Genomic DNA, 19,727 nt, shown 5'->3' with positions numbered 1-19,727 from the left:
AACCTGATGCAGAGTGTGTGAGGAGTGGATAAATCCCATAATATGCGATGTTTTATAATGCACCCATCAGTCCACACGGGGAGATGGTTCCACCGGTCTCCTGCTTGCTGGAGGAGGGCGCTCTCAGCCCAGTTCTCAGCCTGCGTCGCGGGGTTGTGTTGAACAGCTGCGGTCCCCTCAGTCCCTGTTCACGTAACATCCGTCCGGATCCACTGTAACCAAAGGGAGAACCGCCGCACTGTGAGCTTCATATCACCAGACCCGCACAACATGGACTTCTCTATCCGTGCAGCCAACGTGGAGGACTGCAAGGACATCGCGCGGATGATCGTGGTGAGCGGACACGTGCGCGCGTCGCAGACTCGGAAGACATTTAGCAGCCAGTGACTCACGGGCTTACATCGGTAGATCGCTTCATGTACATGATGTTGTTGTTATTGGACTATTGACATGTTATTGAATGACCTGCCGTTTTATTCGAGCGCACGCGCAGCAGGAGGGACAGTAGTTTGTTTCAGTGCAAAGGCTGAAGGGCAGTGATGTTTCAGACAGTCAATAAGAGCTGATGTTATTTGTATTTGTCCACAGGAATTGGCTGAATATGAGAAACTCGCAGACCACGTGAAAGTCACGCAGAGAGGTGCTGTATTAACCCATCTGTGTGTATGTGTGTGTATATATACAGTTCTGTGTGTTGACCTTACGTTGAAATGTATCTGACCTTCATGAAAAGCAAGATGAAATCCAATCGAGGCCAGACTACATCCCAGTGGAGATGGAAGGAGGTGGAATTATTGACCTTGGAAAAAGTAGATGACAAAACAACCTCACCAGCAGGCCAATTTAGCAGCTGTTCTGGGGCTTTTGATCGCATCACATGATCTTCTTCAGCAGATGGACTTTGCCCAGTGGTCATGAAATTTTAGACGTTGAGATTTCCATTTCTTTCTGAGCATGTTTAGGACTTTTCCTCCATGTCTGCCAGTTTATTATTACATGATCGAAAGCTCCAGAACAGCTTCGAAATGGTTGAATTCAGTTTCAAACGATCACCAGAACATCACACATGAGTTAACAGTGTCTTTGTATTTTATGTGCAGACTTGGAGCAGGACGGCTTCTCCAAGAACCCGTTCTTCCACGGGATCATCGCCGAGGTGCCAGAACAGCACAAAACCAAAGAAGGTGAGTGAGAACCCTCAGTGACACTGTTTACTTCACTTGCAACAATAGAGCTGTACACATCTTCATTTTCATACAAACTAAACGAAAGATTACAAAACCCTCTAGTGACCAAGAATCATTGTCTTAAAGCCTCACTTGGTAGAAACCTGCAGCCTTTTCAAGCATGTCATACGTCCAGCCTCTCCCTGGTCAGTGTTGCAACAGCAGGTAGTTAAACCAGATCTCTACAGTATAACACTCACTGTTATCACTGTTTGGACTTAGCATGTTTTCAGACCATAAATTGCAGTGCAGCAGCGTTTCTTTCTGTACTAGTTTGTCTTGGCAGTTATGGAAGGTGGCTCATAAAGTGGCTCATACTATTATTTGATAACCCAAACACTGACAGCTTCATAGGAGGTCTAGCTCACCAGGATAAATGTGGCAAGGATGAAAAATTCATCACCTGTGTTTGTTTGCTTGCTTTTTGATTAGTTTGTTACTATGAAATCAAGAGAGACAGTTGTAATGTGCGGGTACTTATTAAGGAAACAATTGACATGAGAGTCCATTTTGAACACTCATAAAACTCTTGTTGCTGCTGTCTGTCTTCATGTGCGTCTTCTAGGCCCTGTGAAGTCATACACACTACGTTGAATTTAAACCTGCGTTAACATATTTTTTTGTTTGTAAACGCAACATTGACATATAAAGTTGATATGGCAGACTTATGAAACGGTTGCGTATTCAATCATGAAGAGCTTTATCGGAGCAGCATTATCATTCATTTGAAGTTGTGTTTCTGGCCAATATTCACTCTCCTTTAGCTTTGGTCTGGTTTCTACCAACTCCTGAGGGAAATATTTGGCCTGTTTAATACTACATGTTTAATCAATTACTAAAACAGTATGAATTAAAGCAGCTTTAGGCTAATTTGCCAAATCTACTACTCTTTAAGTGCCACCGTATTTTAAGAGGACTGTTGTGAATCTGGTCCTGCATTAGCGTAGCTTCAACAGACCTCTCTCGCGGCAGAAAATTAGTAGGAAAACCAGATGTGCAACAAATAACATTAACTCAGGTCCATGACAGTGAGCCAATGCTGGCACAGAAACACAACAGATACATTAAAGTTATTAATCACACTGGTGCTTGACAAGTTGAAATATCTGCTGTGAAAAATGTCGATTCCTTTTACAATACAAATAATTTTAAATTTGGTTTGGTATCCAAATTGTTGTAAGTACTCAGGCCTAATTAATGATTGCACAAATTTTTATTACATTAGTAAAGAGGGTCAGTAAATTAGATCCTTCAGACACAAGTTACAAACACTTCATCATTACAGACTTAATAGAGATAGAAGAAATATTGATTGATAAGCTGATTTTATAATTGTGCCAAACATGCTTCACCAGACAGTCACCAGGTTCATCAGTTCATATTTATTAGTTCTGTTACCTAATGTAACAGCATCCCGCTGATGTGGCCGCTCTCCTCACACACACCACTTACATAACAAGGCTAGCGCACTGCTTTTCCTCAGAATACAGTAATGAGAACATTAACATACGCTCTGCTGCCCAGCTGGGCCTTCTCCTTCCATGACACAGCCCTTTTTCCATACAGTCACCACTCTCCACTGGCCTCAGATATCCGACTCCATACTGAGGAATGAGTGCGTGTTTATTTGTGTTTGACTTACCACACGTAGATATCCCATGACTCTGATAACTGAGCACATTCGCAGCCAAACAGCTTCTCCACCAACGTAGCGAAAATCAGCCTAATAAACACATCGAATTGAGGAAAGACAAAAATCTGTGACTTCCACGGGTTAAAAAGATGCAAGCTGGTGGTTACCATCCTGAAATCTAGCTGTTAGCAGCAATGAGTTATAGAAACACAAACAACTACAACAACAATGTCCCTCTGGGTCTTTATTACTGCAATACAACACAATATTCGTTACAAATGTCAACATGTCAGTATGTTCTTAGTAGACACCTTTAAAGCGGCACTAGTCAATATGGTTATATTAAAAATGGGTCAAATGACAACATGTTACGTAAAAATGGTAGCTCCTAATGACGAACCCACGAGGCCTAACTCTGCTGTTCCCCTCAACTCTACATAGGGATGGGTTACGATAGCCGGTGAAATGTCTGCATTCTTTAAGCTCAGCAGACAACAAATACATTGAATCTTTCTGATTCACAGAACAAACAACAACGGTTGACTTATGCAAACACGTGCAAACTCAGCACAGTTGTTAACGAGACTGACTAGCTGAACGTGACGGATCACCTTAACTTAAAAATTTCAAAGCAGATGAAACACCTGCCAAATGCTACTGAGTGAAATAAAAACAACACACATACACATCGAAAGGATTCAGTTTGGCAAAAATGCTGTGAAACCCCATCCCTAACTCTACAGAGCATTTTAGCGTCTTTAAGTGCATTGTTTTGGTTTTACGATCCAGTCTCAATGCTCAAATCAAATCAAAAAAGTTTTGATAAACCGACTGCATGCAAGCTGCCCAGCGCAGATAAAGTTAGCGAGTAGCTATGAACATACTGGAGTATTTAGCAGCTAAAGAGACAGAAATTTCCCTCAGGAGGAGTTGGAAACCAGACCAGGCCGGAAGGAGAGTAACTACTGGAATATACAATATACAAGGCAAGTGATGTAACAGGTGAATAGACAGTTTTTAGCTAACATGTTAGCCATATCAACTTTATAAGGTGATAATATGTCAACGTTGATGCCCAAAAAAGTAATTAGCTGTAAATACTGTTTTAAAATCATCAATCTGACCGGCTGCAAGAAGTCGAACTGAACGTCTAAAGTTTAAAAATTGTATAGATGAATGACTACTACTACTACTGATGACCCATCACCTTTAGCTTAATGAATATGCTGGCCTTACTTTTTCCAAAATGTTCATCACACTCAAATCTGTAATCCGTCCAAACCAACCAGGCTGCACCTATTCAGTGTCTGTGCGGGCATGGATAATAAATCATGACTACTTGTTTTACTACAGAAAATGAAAATGTTTAGGGAATGATATGCAGTTATGTACATGATGTGGAAAAAAAACATACTGGGAATATATAAGAGTGATTTGAATTTGATATGAGAAATGTTTTCTTGGCTGAAGGTTTTATGCTGCTTTTAAAAGTTGATTGACTCAAATCAACTGCTACTACCAGTTCCCGTTGCACTGACTTCACATTTTTCACTGTTTGCTTTCAGGCCATACAAAGATAGGCTATGCACTTTACTTCTATTCCTACAGCTCATGGTCAGGCAGAACCGTTTATATGGAGGACTTGTACGTGATGCCCGAGTTCAGAGGTACATTGTGTTTGTTGTTATGAAGTAAATTTGTGAAAATGGGCTGTCTGCATGTTTGTGTGTGCAGGAAAATTCAAGTAATACGTGGTATCTGTCTTTCAGGGAAGGGCATCGGTAAAGCACTTATGAGCAAGGTAGCACAGGTGAGTCGAACAGCAATCCATTATTTAACTGTGGCTGATAAGAAAAGGAAGTGTACTGTAGACTTTGGGCATTTTCTCTCGTAATACAAAGAAGGTCTTCTTACTTCTTACTAAGGAGCTTGTGAACCTTTAGTACTCATGTCTGTCTTCCCGCTTCATATTGCTGTCTCGTAGCTGGGCATGGCTGCTGGCTGCAACCAGCTCAACTTCACCGTTCTGGACTGGAACAAGTCATCTCTGGACTTCTACCTCAGCCAGGGCTGCTTCGATATCACGGCTAACATGGGTTACCACTATATGCGCTGCGAGGGAGAGGCGCTGGAGCACCTGGCCCAACCCTAACCCAACACTGGGCTCCTGACGGCATGACCTTTGCAACCATGAGGTCGACCCACACAGTGCAGGGATAGAGCACCACTCAGTGGCCCCGTTCCAAAACTTGATAATGACAATCGAGACGCCGATTTCTCAAAAAACGAATTATTAACATAATTGACTGTTCGTTAAGCCCTGCCCCCCTTAGTCACTGTTACTACGACTATCACTTTTTTCCATGCTAGCACAGCACATATGCAGTTAACAATAATAACAATGGCGGATTTACCGCCTGAAATTCACCATTTTTCAAACAATGGGTCTTCAATTTCACATAGAGGTAAACAAAAGCAGGCTTCTCATTTCTCAGCCAACCTTACACATGATGGCTATATAAATTATTTAAGGCTGAAGGACTGAGGCTAAAGCTACATGTTCCAGGCAGAAAGACATGGAAATAAGGAGCTATATTATAGTATACTATTATTAAAAATGTAATTAAAGGCTAACGTTTGCCTAAATTCAATAGCAGCATTTTGGCTCCAACACAGTGGATGTTTCAGCCCCCACAAAGTAATGCAGTTAGCAAATTATATGCTCCTTGGCTTCGAAACTAATGGTCAGTTAGGCAACTACTAATAGTACGCTAGTTAGCCAGACATGCGAAGGTTTGCAACATACGTTAGAGCAGACAAACACACTTTTAATGCATTCCCTACAATTTTGCTGTTGGGTTTTTGGTAAGCCTAAAAACAAAAGACACAACCCTTCAAACTCTTTATACACGAGGTGTCGCTCTTACTACATCCTCACACCGCTTCAACATGTACCTGCTGTGCCTTGTTATGGTTCGAAAAGGGGTTTAGCGAACAGTCAGTTGGCTTATTATGTAGCGTCAAGGATTCTTTTAAGTATTGGAATGGGGCCTATGCAATACATTTAGATACAGTACATAGTACATATCCGAGGCACTGAAATCTGAGTTTTGTGGTTTTCCCCTTGTGATATGTTATGACCCAGAGCACCTTTTGATTTCAGTGTTAAATGGATCAGATAATCTAACCTCTCTGCTTAAAGTGTGAAAATGATATGGGAATATACGGGCATGAGAAAGGTCTGTAAGGAGTGTGCATGTGTGTGTGGCAGTGGTGGGATTTTTTAGACTTAGTCTTAACATACAGTAAAACAATTAATCATCGAGAAACTAAATCATTTCTTTTGCACAAAAATCCAGAAAAACCTTATGCGTTGAAAAGCCAAGATGTATGACTCATCATGTGACTGTTGGGAAACTTGAGTTTTTGGTATCTTATCCCTTTAAATGTATTATAGATTATGACAACAGCAGCCAAAGAGTCAGTCACCTCTCCTCTCTCCTTCAGATGAGGAGTACTGTAAAGCTGTTGTGAAGCACACTGTTGGTATTTGCACTGTTTTCTTCCTTTTAAGCTGTGTAAGTTGAAAGTGATGAAATTGTGAAAGAATCAGTTGGACTCAATCTAAATCTACTTCCATGCAGCCACACAACAAACTCTTGGGGCTGGTTTCAAAGAAATGGATGAAGCCTAGAATCGGGCAAAAAAAAAAAAAAATCCATCTGGTGGAATTTAAAAAATAAAAGTCATGGACCGGGCTCAGTTTGTGTCTTTGGACCTGTCCTGTTAAATGAAAGGGGCACGATTCTGGTCTGCACTTCTGTTTCATATCCAGTCACAAAGAAAGCTTTTTGTATCATTTCCAACAATTTAATAAAAACAATCTGAGTTGTGGGTTATATTTAGTTTGTTTTCTCTCACTCTAAACAAGTAAGAACCACTGACCCTCCTTTGTTGCTTTTGCAATTTGCATTTCTTTTCATACTTTGTTTACAAAAATTGAGTAAAGAATGTGCAGTTTTTGTTTGTTTTTTAATCTTTGGCACATTGGGTTGTAAAATATCCATGTATATTTGCTTTATTGTGCAAAATCAAGTACATTTAATGGGCTGTCATCGTGCTGTTACAGAGCATGTGAGCCCAAAAGTCAATCCAAAAGGAAGATATTTATAACCTCGCTTGTCTGCAGCTTCCCATCAGAAAGCCAAACCCTGAGCTATAAATTATAAGCGTGGATTCCTCAAACGGTTTCAAAATCAAAGTTCAACCCTGATTCCTGTCAAATCTTTGCAATAAACCAGACTTTGAAGAGCAACTTTGCATACAAAAGACAAGAAAAGAGAGTTAAATGTTTGAAATGTTTATTCAGATTTTAGTGTGCAGGATGTGTATGTAATGAACACACGTTGTGACTGTATAAGTGATGTGTTGGGCTCATTTACACAGCTTTGGTGCTGTTTAGTTGTCACCCAGTGTACCATTCACATGATGGGATATTTCCAGTGTGTTCAGTTATTACATGTTAAAGTGTCTGATTTTGTCTCTGAAATGGCTGAAAATAAAGATGGTCATAGTTGTGAATCCATAAAAGTAAACCTTTCAGGAACACAATGCATTTTAGACTTCATCCACTTTCTTTCCGGGCTTTAAAAGGGCTTCGTAAGATCAAATAAACCCCCTCCACCCACACAAGGAGCATTAAATTCCTCAACTGGAACATTAAAATCACCAAAAATGGATTCATAGGTTTTTCACATGACCAGCGAAATGTTTGATGCCATGATTTCACCCAACAAAAACACAGTTTAGTGTCATTTTGGTGTACCAGGAATCCTGATGCAGTAGAAAATGTCAAAAGCCATGTCACATTTAGCCTTGAACCTGCATGAGAGTCAAATGTTGGTTTCATAAAAGTACTTTAGGCTTCCTGTGTGAAACCAAGTGTTTTACTGTTTACTCTTCACTAGTTTTGACTGCTCTGTTCTGTTGACACAGAAGAATAAAACCTGTCAGAAGTGTTGTGTTGTGTGAATGTGTAGCTGTGTTGAGTCCACATCATAGTTTCTTGAGTCTCAGTGAATTTATCCATCTTATTAAGTTAATAACAGGTGTATAGATTATTTTTTCATAAACTTAACTAAAATGTAAATTTAAAATTATTCACATTTGGAAAAATATATATAGTATGAACTTAAATAATTGAAATAAATCATGCTAATCAGAGGTGAAACTATAAGCCGTGTGCTACTGGATTTTACCTATAGGGGGCCTACTAACACCACCTGTCCCCTCAATTCCAATAAGTGTTAAAATAAGTGAGATAAGATAGAACTTCTGTCCCAAAGAGATGAAAAAATAAACTGTACAGGAAGGTGCATCAGTGTCACAGTGTTACAAATGTTATATATAACAAGCATAGATCAGAGTTATCTGATCTTTGGTCGATAAATTGCATGACTTAAAGGTACCCTGTGGAGTTTTTGATCACTAGGAGTGCTATGGAGTTACTGTCTCATGCACATGCATGAGGACGCATGTACACGTGTGATACACATTCCCGCCGATGTGATATATTCACGTTATTCCACTGATCGACAGTTGTTGGGGGTAAGATATAAGATACAAAGGCAAGAAAGACGACTGCTAGCAAACAAACATGGATATAGACAAAGAAGGTTTCAAATTCTTCCAAGTATCTGCTATGCAAATGATTTTAAGGCCTTGACGATACACACAATGCCTTTAAGTGAGAAAACATAACTTTGTTTTTAAAAATCCACATTGTATGTTTAATTACCTGCACTGAATTAAGGTGGTAAAGTAAGGCGTGTCTTTCCAGCTATAGTGTCAGTATGAGTTTAGTGTTGGCCTGATTAAACATAACCTTCAGAGACAGGACATCCTCAGTGGTCCTTGTTAAATACTGTAAGCTTTGACCCCCCTCGGGCTTCTAAGAAAGTATTCAAATGAAACAACCTGAGATGGGAAGTTCACGTGAACTGTTCACAACTCATTGACATGCACCCTGTCAGGAGGGGTCACAAGGAGACTCTGCTTTGTGTGAAGAGATCACAAGCACACACGGTTGGGAAATATCACATGAGCTTAAGGCCAGAAGATTTTACACTTTGAATTTGAAGTTTGGCTTTTAAATTAATTTGCCTTCTGAAGCAAAAAAAACCCAAAAGATTTTAAACTTTTATTATTTTAATGCATTTATGGATCTATAGGAGAGGTTCAACTCCTAATAAATGTGGCTTATGTGGGGGATTTTCTTTAAGATTTTAGATGTAAGAAGTTGGTCAAAGGGATCAAACTCAGTCTTCGGCTCACCTGTTGACACACAGTGTGAGCACACCGTCCAGGGCTGCAGCAGGCTGCTGTTATCTTTACCGAGACACTACAGCCACCGTGCGGTTACAAGCGGGACTGTTGCACGCGTGGATGGCACATATTTTCAAGGCATGCAAGTTGATGAAAGTGACCTGAGACGCGGAGGAAGTCCCGGTGCGCCTCGTATGTTTTTCTTGCGCTCACCTCGTTGGTTCTTTACGGCGGATGCACGCTGCTATCGCAACATCAGAGCTCGCCGAGGACGCGCGGAAAGTTCACCTCCAATGTGTGTGTGTGCTTGCGTGCGTGTGTGTGTGTGTGTGTGAATTCGCGCTCATGTGTGCTCAGTCTGCCTGTCTAATAGAGTGACCCCCCAGCACGCTGTTTAAAGGGAAGACAAGAGAGCTGAGTCAACGAATCACAAGGAGAAGGATGCAACAGTTGATGTGCGCAAGTTGCACAGTTTTCTTGTGTTTGGAGACGACCCGCACTCACGGAGGATGGTGGCTTTGATCTGTGTGGAGGAAGGATCGGATGTTTTGTTGCTTTAAAAACCCTCAGCTGTCAGATAATCAACGAATCAACAACAATTAAACGGGAAGGTCTGCGCGTTTAAAACGCAGTTAGTCGTAGGCTGTCCACTCGCGCGCTTTTCTTGCCAAAATGGACATTTGGACAGAAACGCATTTGGAGGGACCTCATGCCCTGCTGGAATGGAGTTGAAGCGGGGGTTTCGGATGGTCTGCGGCGGCGAGTAGCAGTGCAGTCTGCACCATTATGCATCGGATTCTGCAGAGGAGGCGAGTGCGCAAGCTGCGGGTCGTCTGGGCGTCTCTGGCCCTGGTGGCTCTGTCTCTGGCCGCATGCAGCGCGCTGTTCACGGCGTGGACTTGGCGACAAACGCGGGACCTGTCTCAGTCCTTTAAGATCCTGCAGGATCGACTGGAGCAGGTTTGTGTCATACTTCAAAACCAACCAAGCCTGCAAACACCCCTACACCCCCTCTCCGAATAGCATGCATATTTGTCCCAACAATAATATTTACTCGCCTGCAACTATTACAGACCTTCAAGTGTTTGTTATGTAACTTCTTTTGTGGCTGCGGTTAAGGGGAATCTTCGCGGGGGGTATACGGAAAAATGCAGTTCCACACTTCACCCCCCTTCTCCCCCCTTGCACGTACTCTATTCTATTGCACCATTTCTCTGCTTGGCACTTTTATTGCTTACCAATAAGTGCAGTCAAGTTGTGCAGAGTTGCAGCTTATTTTTGTGTCCAACCCCCCTCGGCTCCCCCCGCCGTGTTTAATTACTCTGGTGCCAGTTGTGCTCCAGTTTTATCTCAATTTACTGGAAAGCCTCAACTATTTGGCATGTGAGGGCTTTATACCCAACTGGCTGCACAGTGAAGCAGAGGAGGATGATGAAGTGTGGCAAGTGTAAATCATTTGCAACACAGCTACTTCTCCTGCAGGTCAGGAGCAGATCATTTCACTGCTTAGATGTGCAGAAACCAGCCCTAGATCCTGTGCAATCTCATGCAAAGTGCAGTTTAGAAACTTCTTGCACTTGCAGCAGCGTGAGGTTGCATCACGAGGGCAAATGATTTCTCTAAAAGCAGCCAGAAGGAGCTGATGGAAATTCTTCTGGTTTCAAGTTCACAGTATTTACAAAACCAGGTTGCACTGGATTTGAGATCAGGGGGACAGGTTGGCTGTGTATCATGTTGACAGAACCTGCACACACACACACACACACACACACACACAAACACCCCAAAATTGGACACGTGGAGTGTTGACGCTGGAGCCCTCCCCAAGGGGCCCCCGATCTGTCCATTTGACCGTTGGCCAACTCCTGATGAGAGCCAGCGAGTGAACGTCTGGAGAGCAAAGAGCAACTCGCTGCCTCCATTTCCACAGTAGCAGTAAATTTAAACATACTCTCCCTGATCCACTTCTCCTCTTACTTCATATAGTCCTCCTTCGGTCACTCAGTGGGCCCCCAGCCAAGGATTTCAAACTTTTGCTGGCTTGACAAAATTCATTTCTTTCACCAGAAAGGGAGTAAAGACATGTGAGGAATGCAAAGCACTAAAAACATGCATTAGGTGTCGCAACCAGTCTCTGAGGAAGTGGTAGACCTATTCTAAAGCTAGCATGGCAGCAGGGGCAGGATACTGGAAGAGACGAGCCTGTTTATGTGGCTGGCTGGCTGGAAGAGGCCGTCTGTGGCTGTGTGGGATCTGCGCCAGAAAAAAGTCATAATAAGCTTATTGGACATTTGTTAATGGTGCGTTTTCTCTCTCTCTCTCTCTCTCTCTCTTTCAACAGGTCAATACACAGAGGAAGGCCATTGTTCAGCTCATTCTGGAGAAGAGAGAGCTGCTGGTGGGGCAGAGAGTGAAGAGAGATGGTAGTGCAAATCAAAAGTCTTCCACAGCTGCATTTTCTTGATTTCAGCATCACCAACATACAGAAGTCTTTTTAGCCGCCCAAAATCACCACAGACACAATACTTACCAACTGCACTCTGTTGTTTTTTTGGGAAGAACATTTAACACAAACGCTGGCCAGTCTTGGCCCACATGCCACTTTGGTCGGGTCTAGCGGGCCGCAGGCACTACCCGCTGCTAAAAGTTGACACAGGAAAAAGTAGGCAGCTGCCTGACTGCTTCAGAAATTACAGGTCTGACCAGAGCGGCCTCGGAGCCCAGAAAACCAGCTGGCGCGGGAGTGAGGCCTTGTTGCACGCTTTTGGGCAATGAAATTTATTTTTTCCCCCCCCTGAGCACACGACTGACACAGCTATGATTTGTTGTGAAAGCGGTGATATTTGATGACCTATCATTGCAGTATTTATAGCCCCTGCTTGCGTCACCATCACGGGATTGCTTGATTGTTCACATTTTGTCCGAGAGTGAACCCTCAGGCGCTTTTATGCTGGATTTCAGTGGAGGGATGAATATCCAAATTTGACAAAAGGATTCATTTAGAGAGCCGCATGCCGCGCCAAAACATCTATATTGATATCCTGCAGATATGAGCTTTTTTTCTTCAGTAACTGATATCTGACTTTGTCTTCCAAAACGCATTAAACAGTGTTCAGAAATTCATGGCTATCAATGATAAAAAAGAAGCCCAAACAGCTTTTTCCAGTTTGTGGAGAGCTGACCACCGCGGTGCAGCGTTCCAGCAGGACACTGCTGTTATGTTCTCTCCTGATGACTGACAGCTTCAGTCAGGAAACTCTGGACAGCCTGAGGGCTTTACACTCGCCCATAGCAAATCCTAAATCTACAGGGTCACCCACCTGCGAGTTATTTTAGCAGGGACTTAATATTCCTGTATGACGGCGGGGGCCCGGTGTTTGGCTGCTCCGTCTCCGTATGTATTTCACAGTTCATACATACAGTATTCCAGTTGTATCTGTGTTCGAAATCACTCCCCGTAGGCCAGATTGTGAAGCTAAAATAAACCTTTAGTGAGTAACAAGAGCAGGCATTCTGCAGCTCTGGCCTTTTACTGTTGTGTTTTATTTATTGTATTTACCCGAGCAGGGGCCCGTAGCTGTTGCTTCACTCTGTTCTTAATCGACTCTTTTGGGTCACAGAGCAGCCAAAGACCTTTTTGACTTTCTTTTTCCGGCACTCCATTTCTCTTATTTAGCGATCTTAGCTCTCAGGCCACATTTAATGCTCTCTCATTCACTTTCCGCCTGTCTATCTTGTCTTTTCCTGCCTCCCCTCCCCTCCCCTCCACACAGCTCTCCATCCTCCTTCACTCCATCTCTCTCCTCTTCTTTCTCTGCATTCTGTATTTTCTAGATGACTGCGACCAGCTGGCATTAAGATTAGCCCCCACAGGAAAAAAAAAAAAAAAAAAAAGGCACACGCGTCTGCCTGAAAATAACAGTTTGAGGAAATATATTGAAGCACGTGAAAGGAAATCCTTTGCCCATCTGCTAACAGCGTTAAAACTAGGCAGGTTGAATCTAAAGGGGCTCCAAATTAGCACACCATGTTATTAGACAGATACAGATGGGAGTGATTGTTTTATCAAAAAAACCACAGACGTATTTTCTCTGCCATTCAAACTCATATTCTGTCTCTCCTTGCCTTCCGAAAGGGGGGGCGGCGCGAGGGAGGAATGGAAATGGAAAGAAAGCGGCGTCTCATTTTGAGAGTAAGTGGCTTGGCAGATCCCTTAAAGCCGTCTCGTGTAGCATCTGCTGAAGTGGTTTCAATCATACTGTATACCCCTATACGATTGCACATAAAATCTTAATTGACTTTCCCTTTTTCTTTCTCTTTCAATGTCTCTGTTGCTTTCCACCAGTAACCAAAGTCTCCTCTCAGCAAGGTAAGAGTCGTAAAAATGAAGGATGGAGGATAATCTGTGAAATTTGTGGTCTATGAGATGATTAATCTTGGATGTGTGTGTGTGTGTGTGTGTGTGTGTGTGTGTGTGTGTGTGTCAGTGGGAGAGGGCGGTGTGATAAAGGGCTGGGAAGAGAGGACGTTGAATATGAGCAAAGCGGTGAGGTACAACAAGGAACAAGGCACCTTCACTGTGGAGAAGGCGGGCGTCTACTTCCTGTTCTGCCAGGTGAGTTTGTGCTGGGAGTTGTGGTTTATTAACAGTGTTGAACTACAAACTGGCTCCAAACTGCACCAACATCCCTCTCGTCATCCTCACATTCCCCCACATGCCACACCTCTGGTCCGATCTCCACTTTAAAACTGAACTAGTGAATATTTTTATATCAACAAGGGATCAAATTAATTTGTGTAATATTAAAGGAGTTGCTTGTAGAGAATTATCACCTGACTCTGCAGTTCCCCTCCGCTCTACAGAGCATTTTTAGCATCTTTCAGCTCATTGTTTTGGTTTTCAGGCCCGCAACTTCATTCTCTCAGCTCTCATTAGCGGCATTTCCTGTTGTCAGCAACAACAAAAAAACTCAATGTAGGCGACACTACCTTTCCAGAAGCAAACCAGCTAACAAACAAAGTTAGCAACTAGCTGGTGAACGTAGCGGAGCTAAAGAGCCAGACATTACACTAAGGAGTCCAAAACAGAGCTAAAAGTAGAGTGAATATTGGACTTACATCCACCTGGTGGCCAGAAACATGATGCAAAATTAATGCTAATGTTGTTTGCAAGTTTATAAGGGGGCAATATGTCAGCGTTGTGTTTACAACTTGTTCTGCTGCCTCCAAGTGGCCAAAAAAAAGGATTTATACAGCTTTAAATAGCACAAGCCCATATATTTATTTTGGAAATTAATGTCATCATACATCATCCATAAAATTAAGGACATGGATTCTGCAAAATCGTTGCTGTTTTAGCAATTTAAGGACAAAATGACTCAGCGTCCATTTTAAAAATAATATTTTGTTAAAAAAAACAAAACCTGAATGCTTGGTCGGATTCTCAGTCTGCCTTTTTTCTTTAATATTAATAAAGAGGTTGATTTCAATTAAGAAATATTTGATGAAAGAACTGTTTCTTAATTAAAATAAACAACTGTGCTTATTATAGACTGCATTTTATGAAGTTAGACTTCACTTCCTTGCATAAGCAGCCAGACAAAACGAAACACCATTTTGTCACATGGGAAAAAGGGTTTTGTGTAAAAACATGTGATAATGAAGGAAGCGCGATTGTGTTATCGGTACCAAAACTCAGATACTTGGTACTGGTATTGAGCAATTCAAACAAGCGTCTTTTAGTAGTCACATGCGTTGTGATTTAATGTTTTAATTTGGACAATAATTCAAAAAACATAGATAAAGGAAAAAATCGATTTTACTGTTAAATTTTTCTTCCTTCCTTCTTGAGGGGAAGTGGTGAAGCAACCTTTGACCGATTTAATATTTGGAACTAGAGTGAATCAGCAGAGTCTTGGGACGCGGCCTTTATTTTGCTCAAACATCAGTCATACTGTACTGGTACGTGTCATGTTTTTTGGAGCGCTGGATATCAGGTTTCGGGTAATCTCATGTAGCCAGACTTTGGTCTTGTCAAGTTGACAGAGGTCTGGAGAAAATCTAGCCAAAAGAAAGAAAGAAAGAAAGAAAGAATAACGATAGCGGGACCTTGGAAATCAGTAGGCAGTCTGTTTAGTTTTCATTTGAATAGTTTAGTAGAAACAAGTTCTGTTAGTCTGTCTTGATGTGATGTAGATCATGGTCTCTGTCTCCTCAGGTGTTGTTCAATGAGCAGCAGTCTCAGTATGTGAAGCTGGATGTAGTGACCAGCGGCCTGAGGCCTCAGAAGCTGCAGTGCATGGAGGGTTACGGGACGACCCCCTCCGCCGGGGCGCACCCTTTCCACTTCCTGAAGCCCTGCCAGGTGTCTGGCCTCCTGCGGCTGGACAAAGGCACGGAGCTGCAGGCCATCACAGGCTCGTCCTTCAGACTCCAAACGTTGGGCAATCCTTCAGCCTCGCCTCACGTCTTCAGCATCTTTAAAGTCAACTGACGCCTGGAATCGCTTTGTACGCAAACTCATCTGAGACACACACTTTTTGTTTTTGTATGGATGAGATTTTTTTTCTACGGTCATAAGCAGTCGTGGGCGTCACATCGTGCCACATCCTCTTCCCACAGACGTTAATTTGAAAGACAAACCTGACATTTGTGGAAGTTGTTGTGGAATTTCTCTCTGGACAGCAGGGCTGTTTTGGAACGCAAAACACAGACTTTTGGATTAAAACCAAGACCCGAAGTGGACGAAAATGCCTCGATGAGTGTCTGCCGAGAGAACAGATGTGATGGAAGCTGTTCGGTAGATAAAGGGCTTCATATAAAAAGAAAAAAAATACTTGGATGTTCATCTTAGCCTTCGTATCGTGTAATAAATTGTGCTTACACTCTCTCTATAAGACTGACAGTAAAGCTGTGCATGCACCCTCCACTTTTATATCACCGGTGCCTCGAGAAGCCGAGTGCACGTCTGCAAGCGTCAGATCTCGACACTATAAACAGCCTTCAAGAGTCGTCAATGACATTTTATACAGCGTCTGTGCGTGTATGTGAAATGTAATGAATCAAACAATTCTTGTTTATACTGATTTTATGATCTTTACAATGCAACGTGTGTGAAATTACTGCAAGCCTTTTCTTTGTGTATACTTCACACACATTTTACATAGGTGCATATCAAGTCAGAAGCTGGCAAAGAAAGGGGAACATTTAAAAAAAAAACATGGATGTGAATTTGTGCTCTTTTCTACAGTCAAATTTGATTGAGGTATTTTTATGTATAGTATTGGCTTTACTTTTGGAAAGTAGTTGCAAGTTATAGTAAGCGTACGGCTTTAAATACAGCTTTATCTCTCTTTTCTGCTTTTGTTACCTGTTTGATGACACAATAATCTTCACTTCCAGGCCATCTTGTAAATCATCAGATACGTGTTTATTTGCCATTTAGAGTCAGTCATTAAATAGTATGGGAGAGGCCCTCATACATCCAAAGCTATAGCTGTAAGTAAAAGCTGATATTAAATATTACACAGATTTTGAAGTGAAAAAAGAACATTGTCTGGGATTTTCTGATCATCAGGAAAAGTTTTAATACCAGTGTAGTATTAAGAATAGTCTTAATATGAGCCTACACCTAACCAGGGGAAAGGTGTAGTAGCAGCCACAGAGCTAAACGCTTACTTATAATGTTTAGCAGGTATAATGTTTATCATACAAATCTTATTTTAGCATGTTAGCATGCTAAAATGTTGCTAATTAGCACTGAACACAAAGTACAGCTGAGGCTGATGGGAAAATTATTGGTTTTGATATTTGGTCAGAAACCAAAGAATTGGACAAGTTACAATTTTGACCTGATGATGGTGCTAAAAAAAAACAGGTTAAGGAAATCACCAAAGTCATCAGGATTCCTCCTCTGGGGAACATGAACGTCTGTGCCACATTTCAATCCATCAGGTAGTTGAGATATTTCAATCAGACATTGCCATCCGTATAGCCTCACTGTTAGTGTTGCTTAAAATAAATAATAGAATATATTTTGTGTGTTCTTTGTCCTTCGGTGACTCAAATTGAATTAGTTTCTCAAAGTCAGAGATGAAGAGTTCGTCCCAACCAAAGCACAGCTCCGAAATAACGTAGAAAAGATCCAACTGGCACCCATGGGTCTGGGAAATAAGTCTGCTGTTTATTGTCAGTGGAGCAGATCTGGGTTACATACACACCTTGATAACCTCGCAGGCAATAACTAGAAGGTTCTTTATCACATTAAGCTCCTGAGTTTTGTTCTGTTTCCTCAGTCACATTGTAAGACTGGCTTCTTTATTTTTATCTCTTTTTAGAAATGAAACTTCTTCCATTCTCTCATATGCCGCCGCTGCTTTTCTGTAATATTCCCTGCTACAATACAAACAGTGTGTATTTCTAGCAGTGGGTTCAGCACTCCCACTCTTGTTTATAAGTAGTTTTTGTGGACGGACCGCATTGGTTTCTCCTCAGCACTTTACTGCAGCGGACGTAGTTTTTAATTGGAGCCAAACAGTCATGTTTTCAAATGGAAAAATGTCAGATTTTGAAGTGTAGACGTTACATCCTGTTTGATTTCCTCATCGTTTTCCTCTTCCCTTTTGTGTCTCACTCATCCCCACCACCACCACCACCACCCCCACACACCCATGCACCTCATATTTCCCTGTCAGCACTGATCAGACCGACCGCACACACACACACACACACACACACATCAAATCCCGAGTGTCCTCTGCACACACACACACACACACACACCAGCAGCATCTAAATTTTCACTTCCTGAATCTGAACCTGAACCACATAGTTGAAGGTCTGTGAGGAAAAACATGCTTTGTCCCGCCACACACACACACACACACATTTTAACACACTTCCCTGCCCCGATTCCTATTTTTCTAAATGTCAAAGTTTATTACCACCTCAGAAAATCTTGTGAAGTCTTCTGAAGAAGTTCTCTGTAAAATGATTACGTATGCAATGCAATTTCTTCTCAACTCACTCGTCATAAATGTTGAGTAAACCTTTTTTTTTGGTTGTTTTTGAAAACTTTCAAATTTGTTTCATAAAGAAAACCCGCTTGTGTGTCTCCTAAAAAAAATTGAAAGTGAGCAGAGAGTATTAAGTTGTCAAGCTTTTATAAAATGTATCTCTGGAGTAAATCAGATGGATCTAATGTGTAATGCGAAAGGAGTTGATCAGCTTGTAATGACAAACCCAGCATCTTTAGCATCTTTAAGCTAACAGTTTTGGTTTTACAGCCCCTTTAATATTTTGGTTCACTCTCACCAGAGTTGTTTCCAGCTGCTGCAGGCAGCTGTTTTCGGTGAAAAGTCTGTGATAAACCCACTGTACACTACCGGCCCAGCACCAAATGGCATAGCCACAGTGAAGCATTTAGCAGCTAAAGAGCCCCACATTTCCCTCAGGAGTTGGTGGAGACCAAAACAGAGCATAAGGAGAGTATGAATATGTGACTTTCATCAGGTGGACACAAACATCAATCCAAATTAATGCTAATGTTGCTCCACATAACTATAGCTACAAGGTTGTAATATGTCAGTGTAGTGCTGCCCCCAAGTGGCCAAAAATCAGTTAATATTGCTTTAGAAAAAGTAAGTAAATACTAATAATTAATATGTAAGCTGCTGAAAACTATAGTGATACTGAACAACTCACCAGTTATAAATAGTGGCACACATACTGCAAAGTACGGCTGTAAACTTCATCAAATTGATGAAATGACCAACTTAAACTCATTGCAGTTATAGCTACAACAAATAATGTCATGTAAGCGGACACTTTGACTGGTCATAATCATGGGTTCCCAGCGGGGTTTTGTCAGACCATGTCATTAGTGTGGGTTTGCGTTGTTTTTCCTTCTCAGATTGTTGTATTTGAAGGATTTTTAGAGGCTCTAAGGAGCTGAAAGTAACTCGTGTTGACCAAGAGAAAAGCTAAGAAAACACATGAATATGTGCAACAGAAATATTTTTTCTTTTCTGCCTAATTCATTTATTCATCTTGTGACCCCTCAGATTTATCTCTGCTGGGACCTCCATTTTAAGAATCCCCAGTGTGATTAATCCAGACAAACGTAGGAGCTGTCATGTACTTTTGATGGCTATATTTACCATTACTGAGATAAATATGACCGTTTATTGAGATATAGAAATGAAGCATACTGTTGCCCTACTGTAAAGTAGTAAATGTTTAATGTTCATTTGTTGCAATAATATATAGATAATGTTAATGTTATATTTATATTGCACAAATGACAAACTGATAGCATCTGAAGATTGAATATTACATAATTTGGTTAATTACATTTTCAACATTATCAATTAACATTTTGACATTTAAGTACATTCTGCATAAACTGAAACAATGCCTGCAGGTTTCTCCACATAAAAACAAACTACTTTCCTGAAACATTAATGTAAAATGAATGACGAGCATCAATATATTATCTATAATGAGCCTGTCAGTGTGCACTTAATGGGAGTCAACCTAATCTCCAG

The 19,727-nt window shown here is 41.5% G+C and overlaps 2 protein-coding genes across 3 annotated transcripts; both read left to right on the top strand.

Annotated features, from left to right (window-relative positions):
• The first annotated feature begins 226 nt into the window (after positions 1-226).
• sat2a.1 (spermidine/spermine N1-acetyltransferase family member 2a, tandem duplicate 1) lies at positions 227-7,859 on the top strand. 2 transcript variants are annotated; one of them, XM_070929773.1, is made up of 6 exons: positions 227-333; positions 589-640; positions 1,101-1,184; positions 4,425-4,526; positions 4,629-4,669; positions 4,844-7,859. In XM_070929773.1, the coding sequence occupies exons 1-6, from the start codon at positions 271-273 to the stop codon at positions 5,009-5,011; spliced, it is 510 nt and encodes a 169-aa protein (XP_070785874.1). In that variant the 5' UTR covers positions 227-270; the 3' UTR covers positions 5,012-7,859. The 2 variants fall into 2 exon arrangements, with proteins under 2 accessions (XP_070785874.1, XP_070785875.1); XM_070929774.1 differs by lacking the exon at positions 4,425-4,526.
• Positions 7,860-9,582: 1,723 nt separating this feature from the next.
• tnfsf12 (TNF superfamily member 12) lies at positions 9,583-16,535 on the top strand. Its single transcript, XM_070929977.1, has 6 exons — positions 9,583-10,143; positions 11,525-11,606; positions 13,319-13,375; positions 13,529-13,552; positions 13,671-13,798; positions 15,401-16,535. Exons 1-6 carry the CDS (start codon positions 9,970-9,972, stop codon positions 15,674-15,676), a joined length of 741 nt encoding a protein of 246 aa, XP_070786078.1. The 5' UTR covers positions 9,583-9,969; the 3' UTR covers positions 15,677-16,535.
• The last annotated feature ends 3,192 nt before the right edge of the window (positions 16,536-19,727 follow it).

Source organism: Enoplosus armatus, chromosome 23 (genome assembly GCF_043641665.1).
Source record: "Enoplosus armatus isolate fEnoArm2 chromosome 23, fEnoArm2.hap1, whole genome shotgun sequence".
Classification (NCBI taxonomy): Eukaryota; Metazoa; Chordata; class Actinopteri; order Centrarchiformes; family Enoplosidae; genus Enoplosus; species Enoplosus armatus.
This window is presented reverse-complemented; position numbering and strand designations above follow the sequence as displayed.

Bases quoted from the DNA above. Each gene is read 5' to 3' on its own strand.
- tnfsf12 (XM_070929977.1), top strand. From the start codon at position 9,970: ATGCATCGGATTCTGCAGAGGAGGCGAGTGCGCAAGCTGCGGGTCGTC. The intron at 11,607-13,318 runs GTAGTGCAAATC...GCCTTCCGAAAG, and splicing joins GCAGAGAGTGAAGAGAGATG to GGGGGGCGGCGCGAGGGAGG. The intron at 13,553-13,670 runs GTAAGAGTCGTA...TGTGTGTGTCAG, and splicing joins CAAAGTCTCCTCTCAGCAAG to TGGGAGAGGGCGGTGTGATA.
- sat2a.1 (XM_070929773.1), top strand. From the start codon at position 271: ATGGACTTCTCTATCCGTGCAGCCAACGTGGAGGACTGCAAGGACATC. The intron at 334-588 runs GTGAGCGGACAC...ATTTGTCCACAG, and splicing joins ACATCGCGCGGATGATCGTG to GAATTGGCTGAATATGAGAA. The intron at 641-1,100 runs GTGCTGTATTAA...TTTTATGTGCAG, and splicing joins CGTGAAAGTCACGCAGAGAG to ACTTGGAGCAGGACGGCTTC.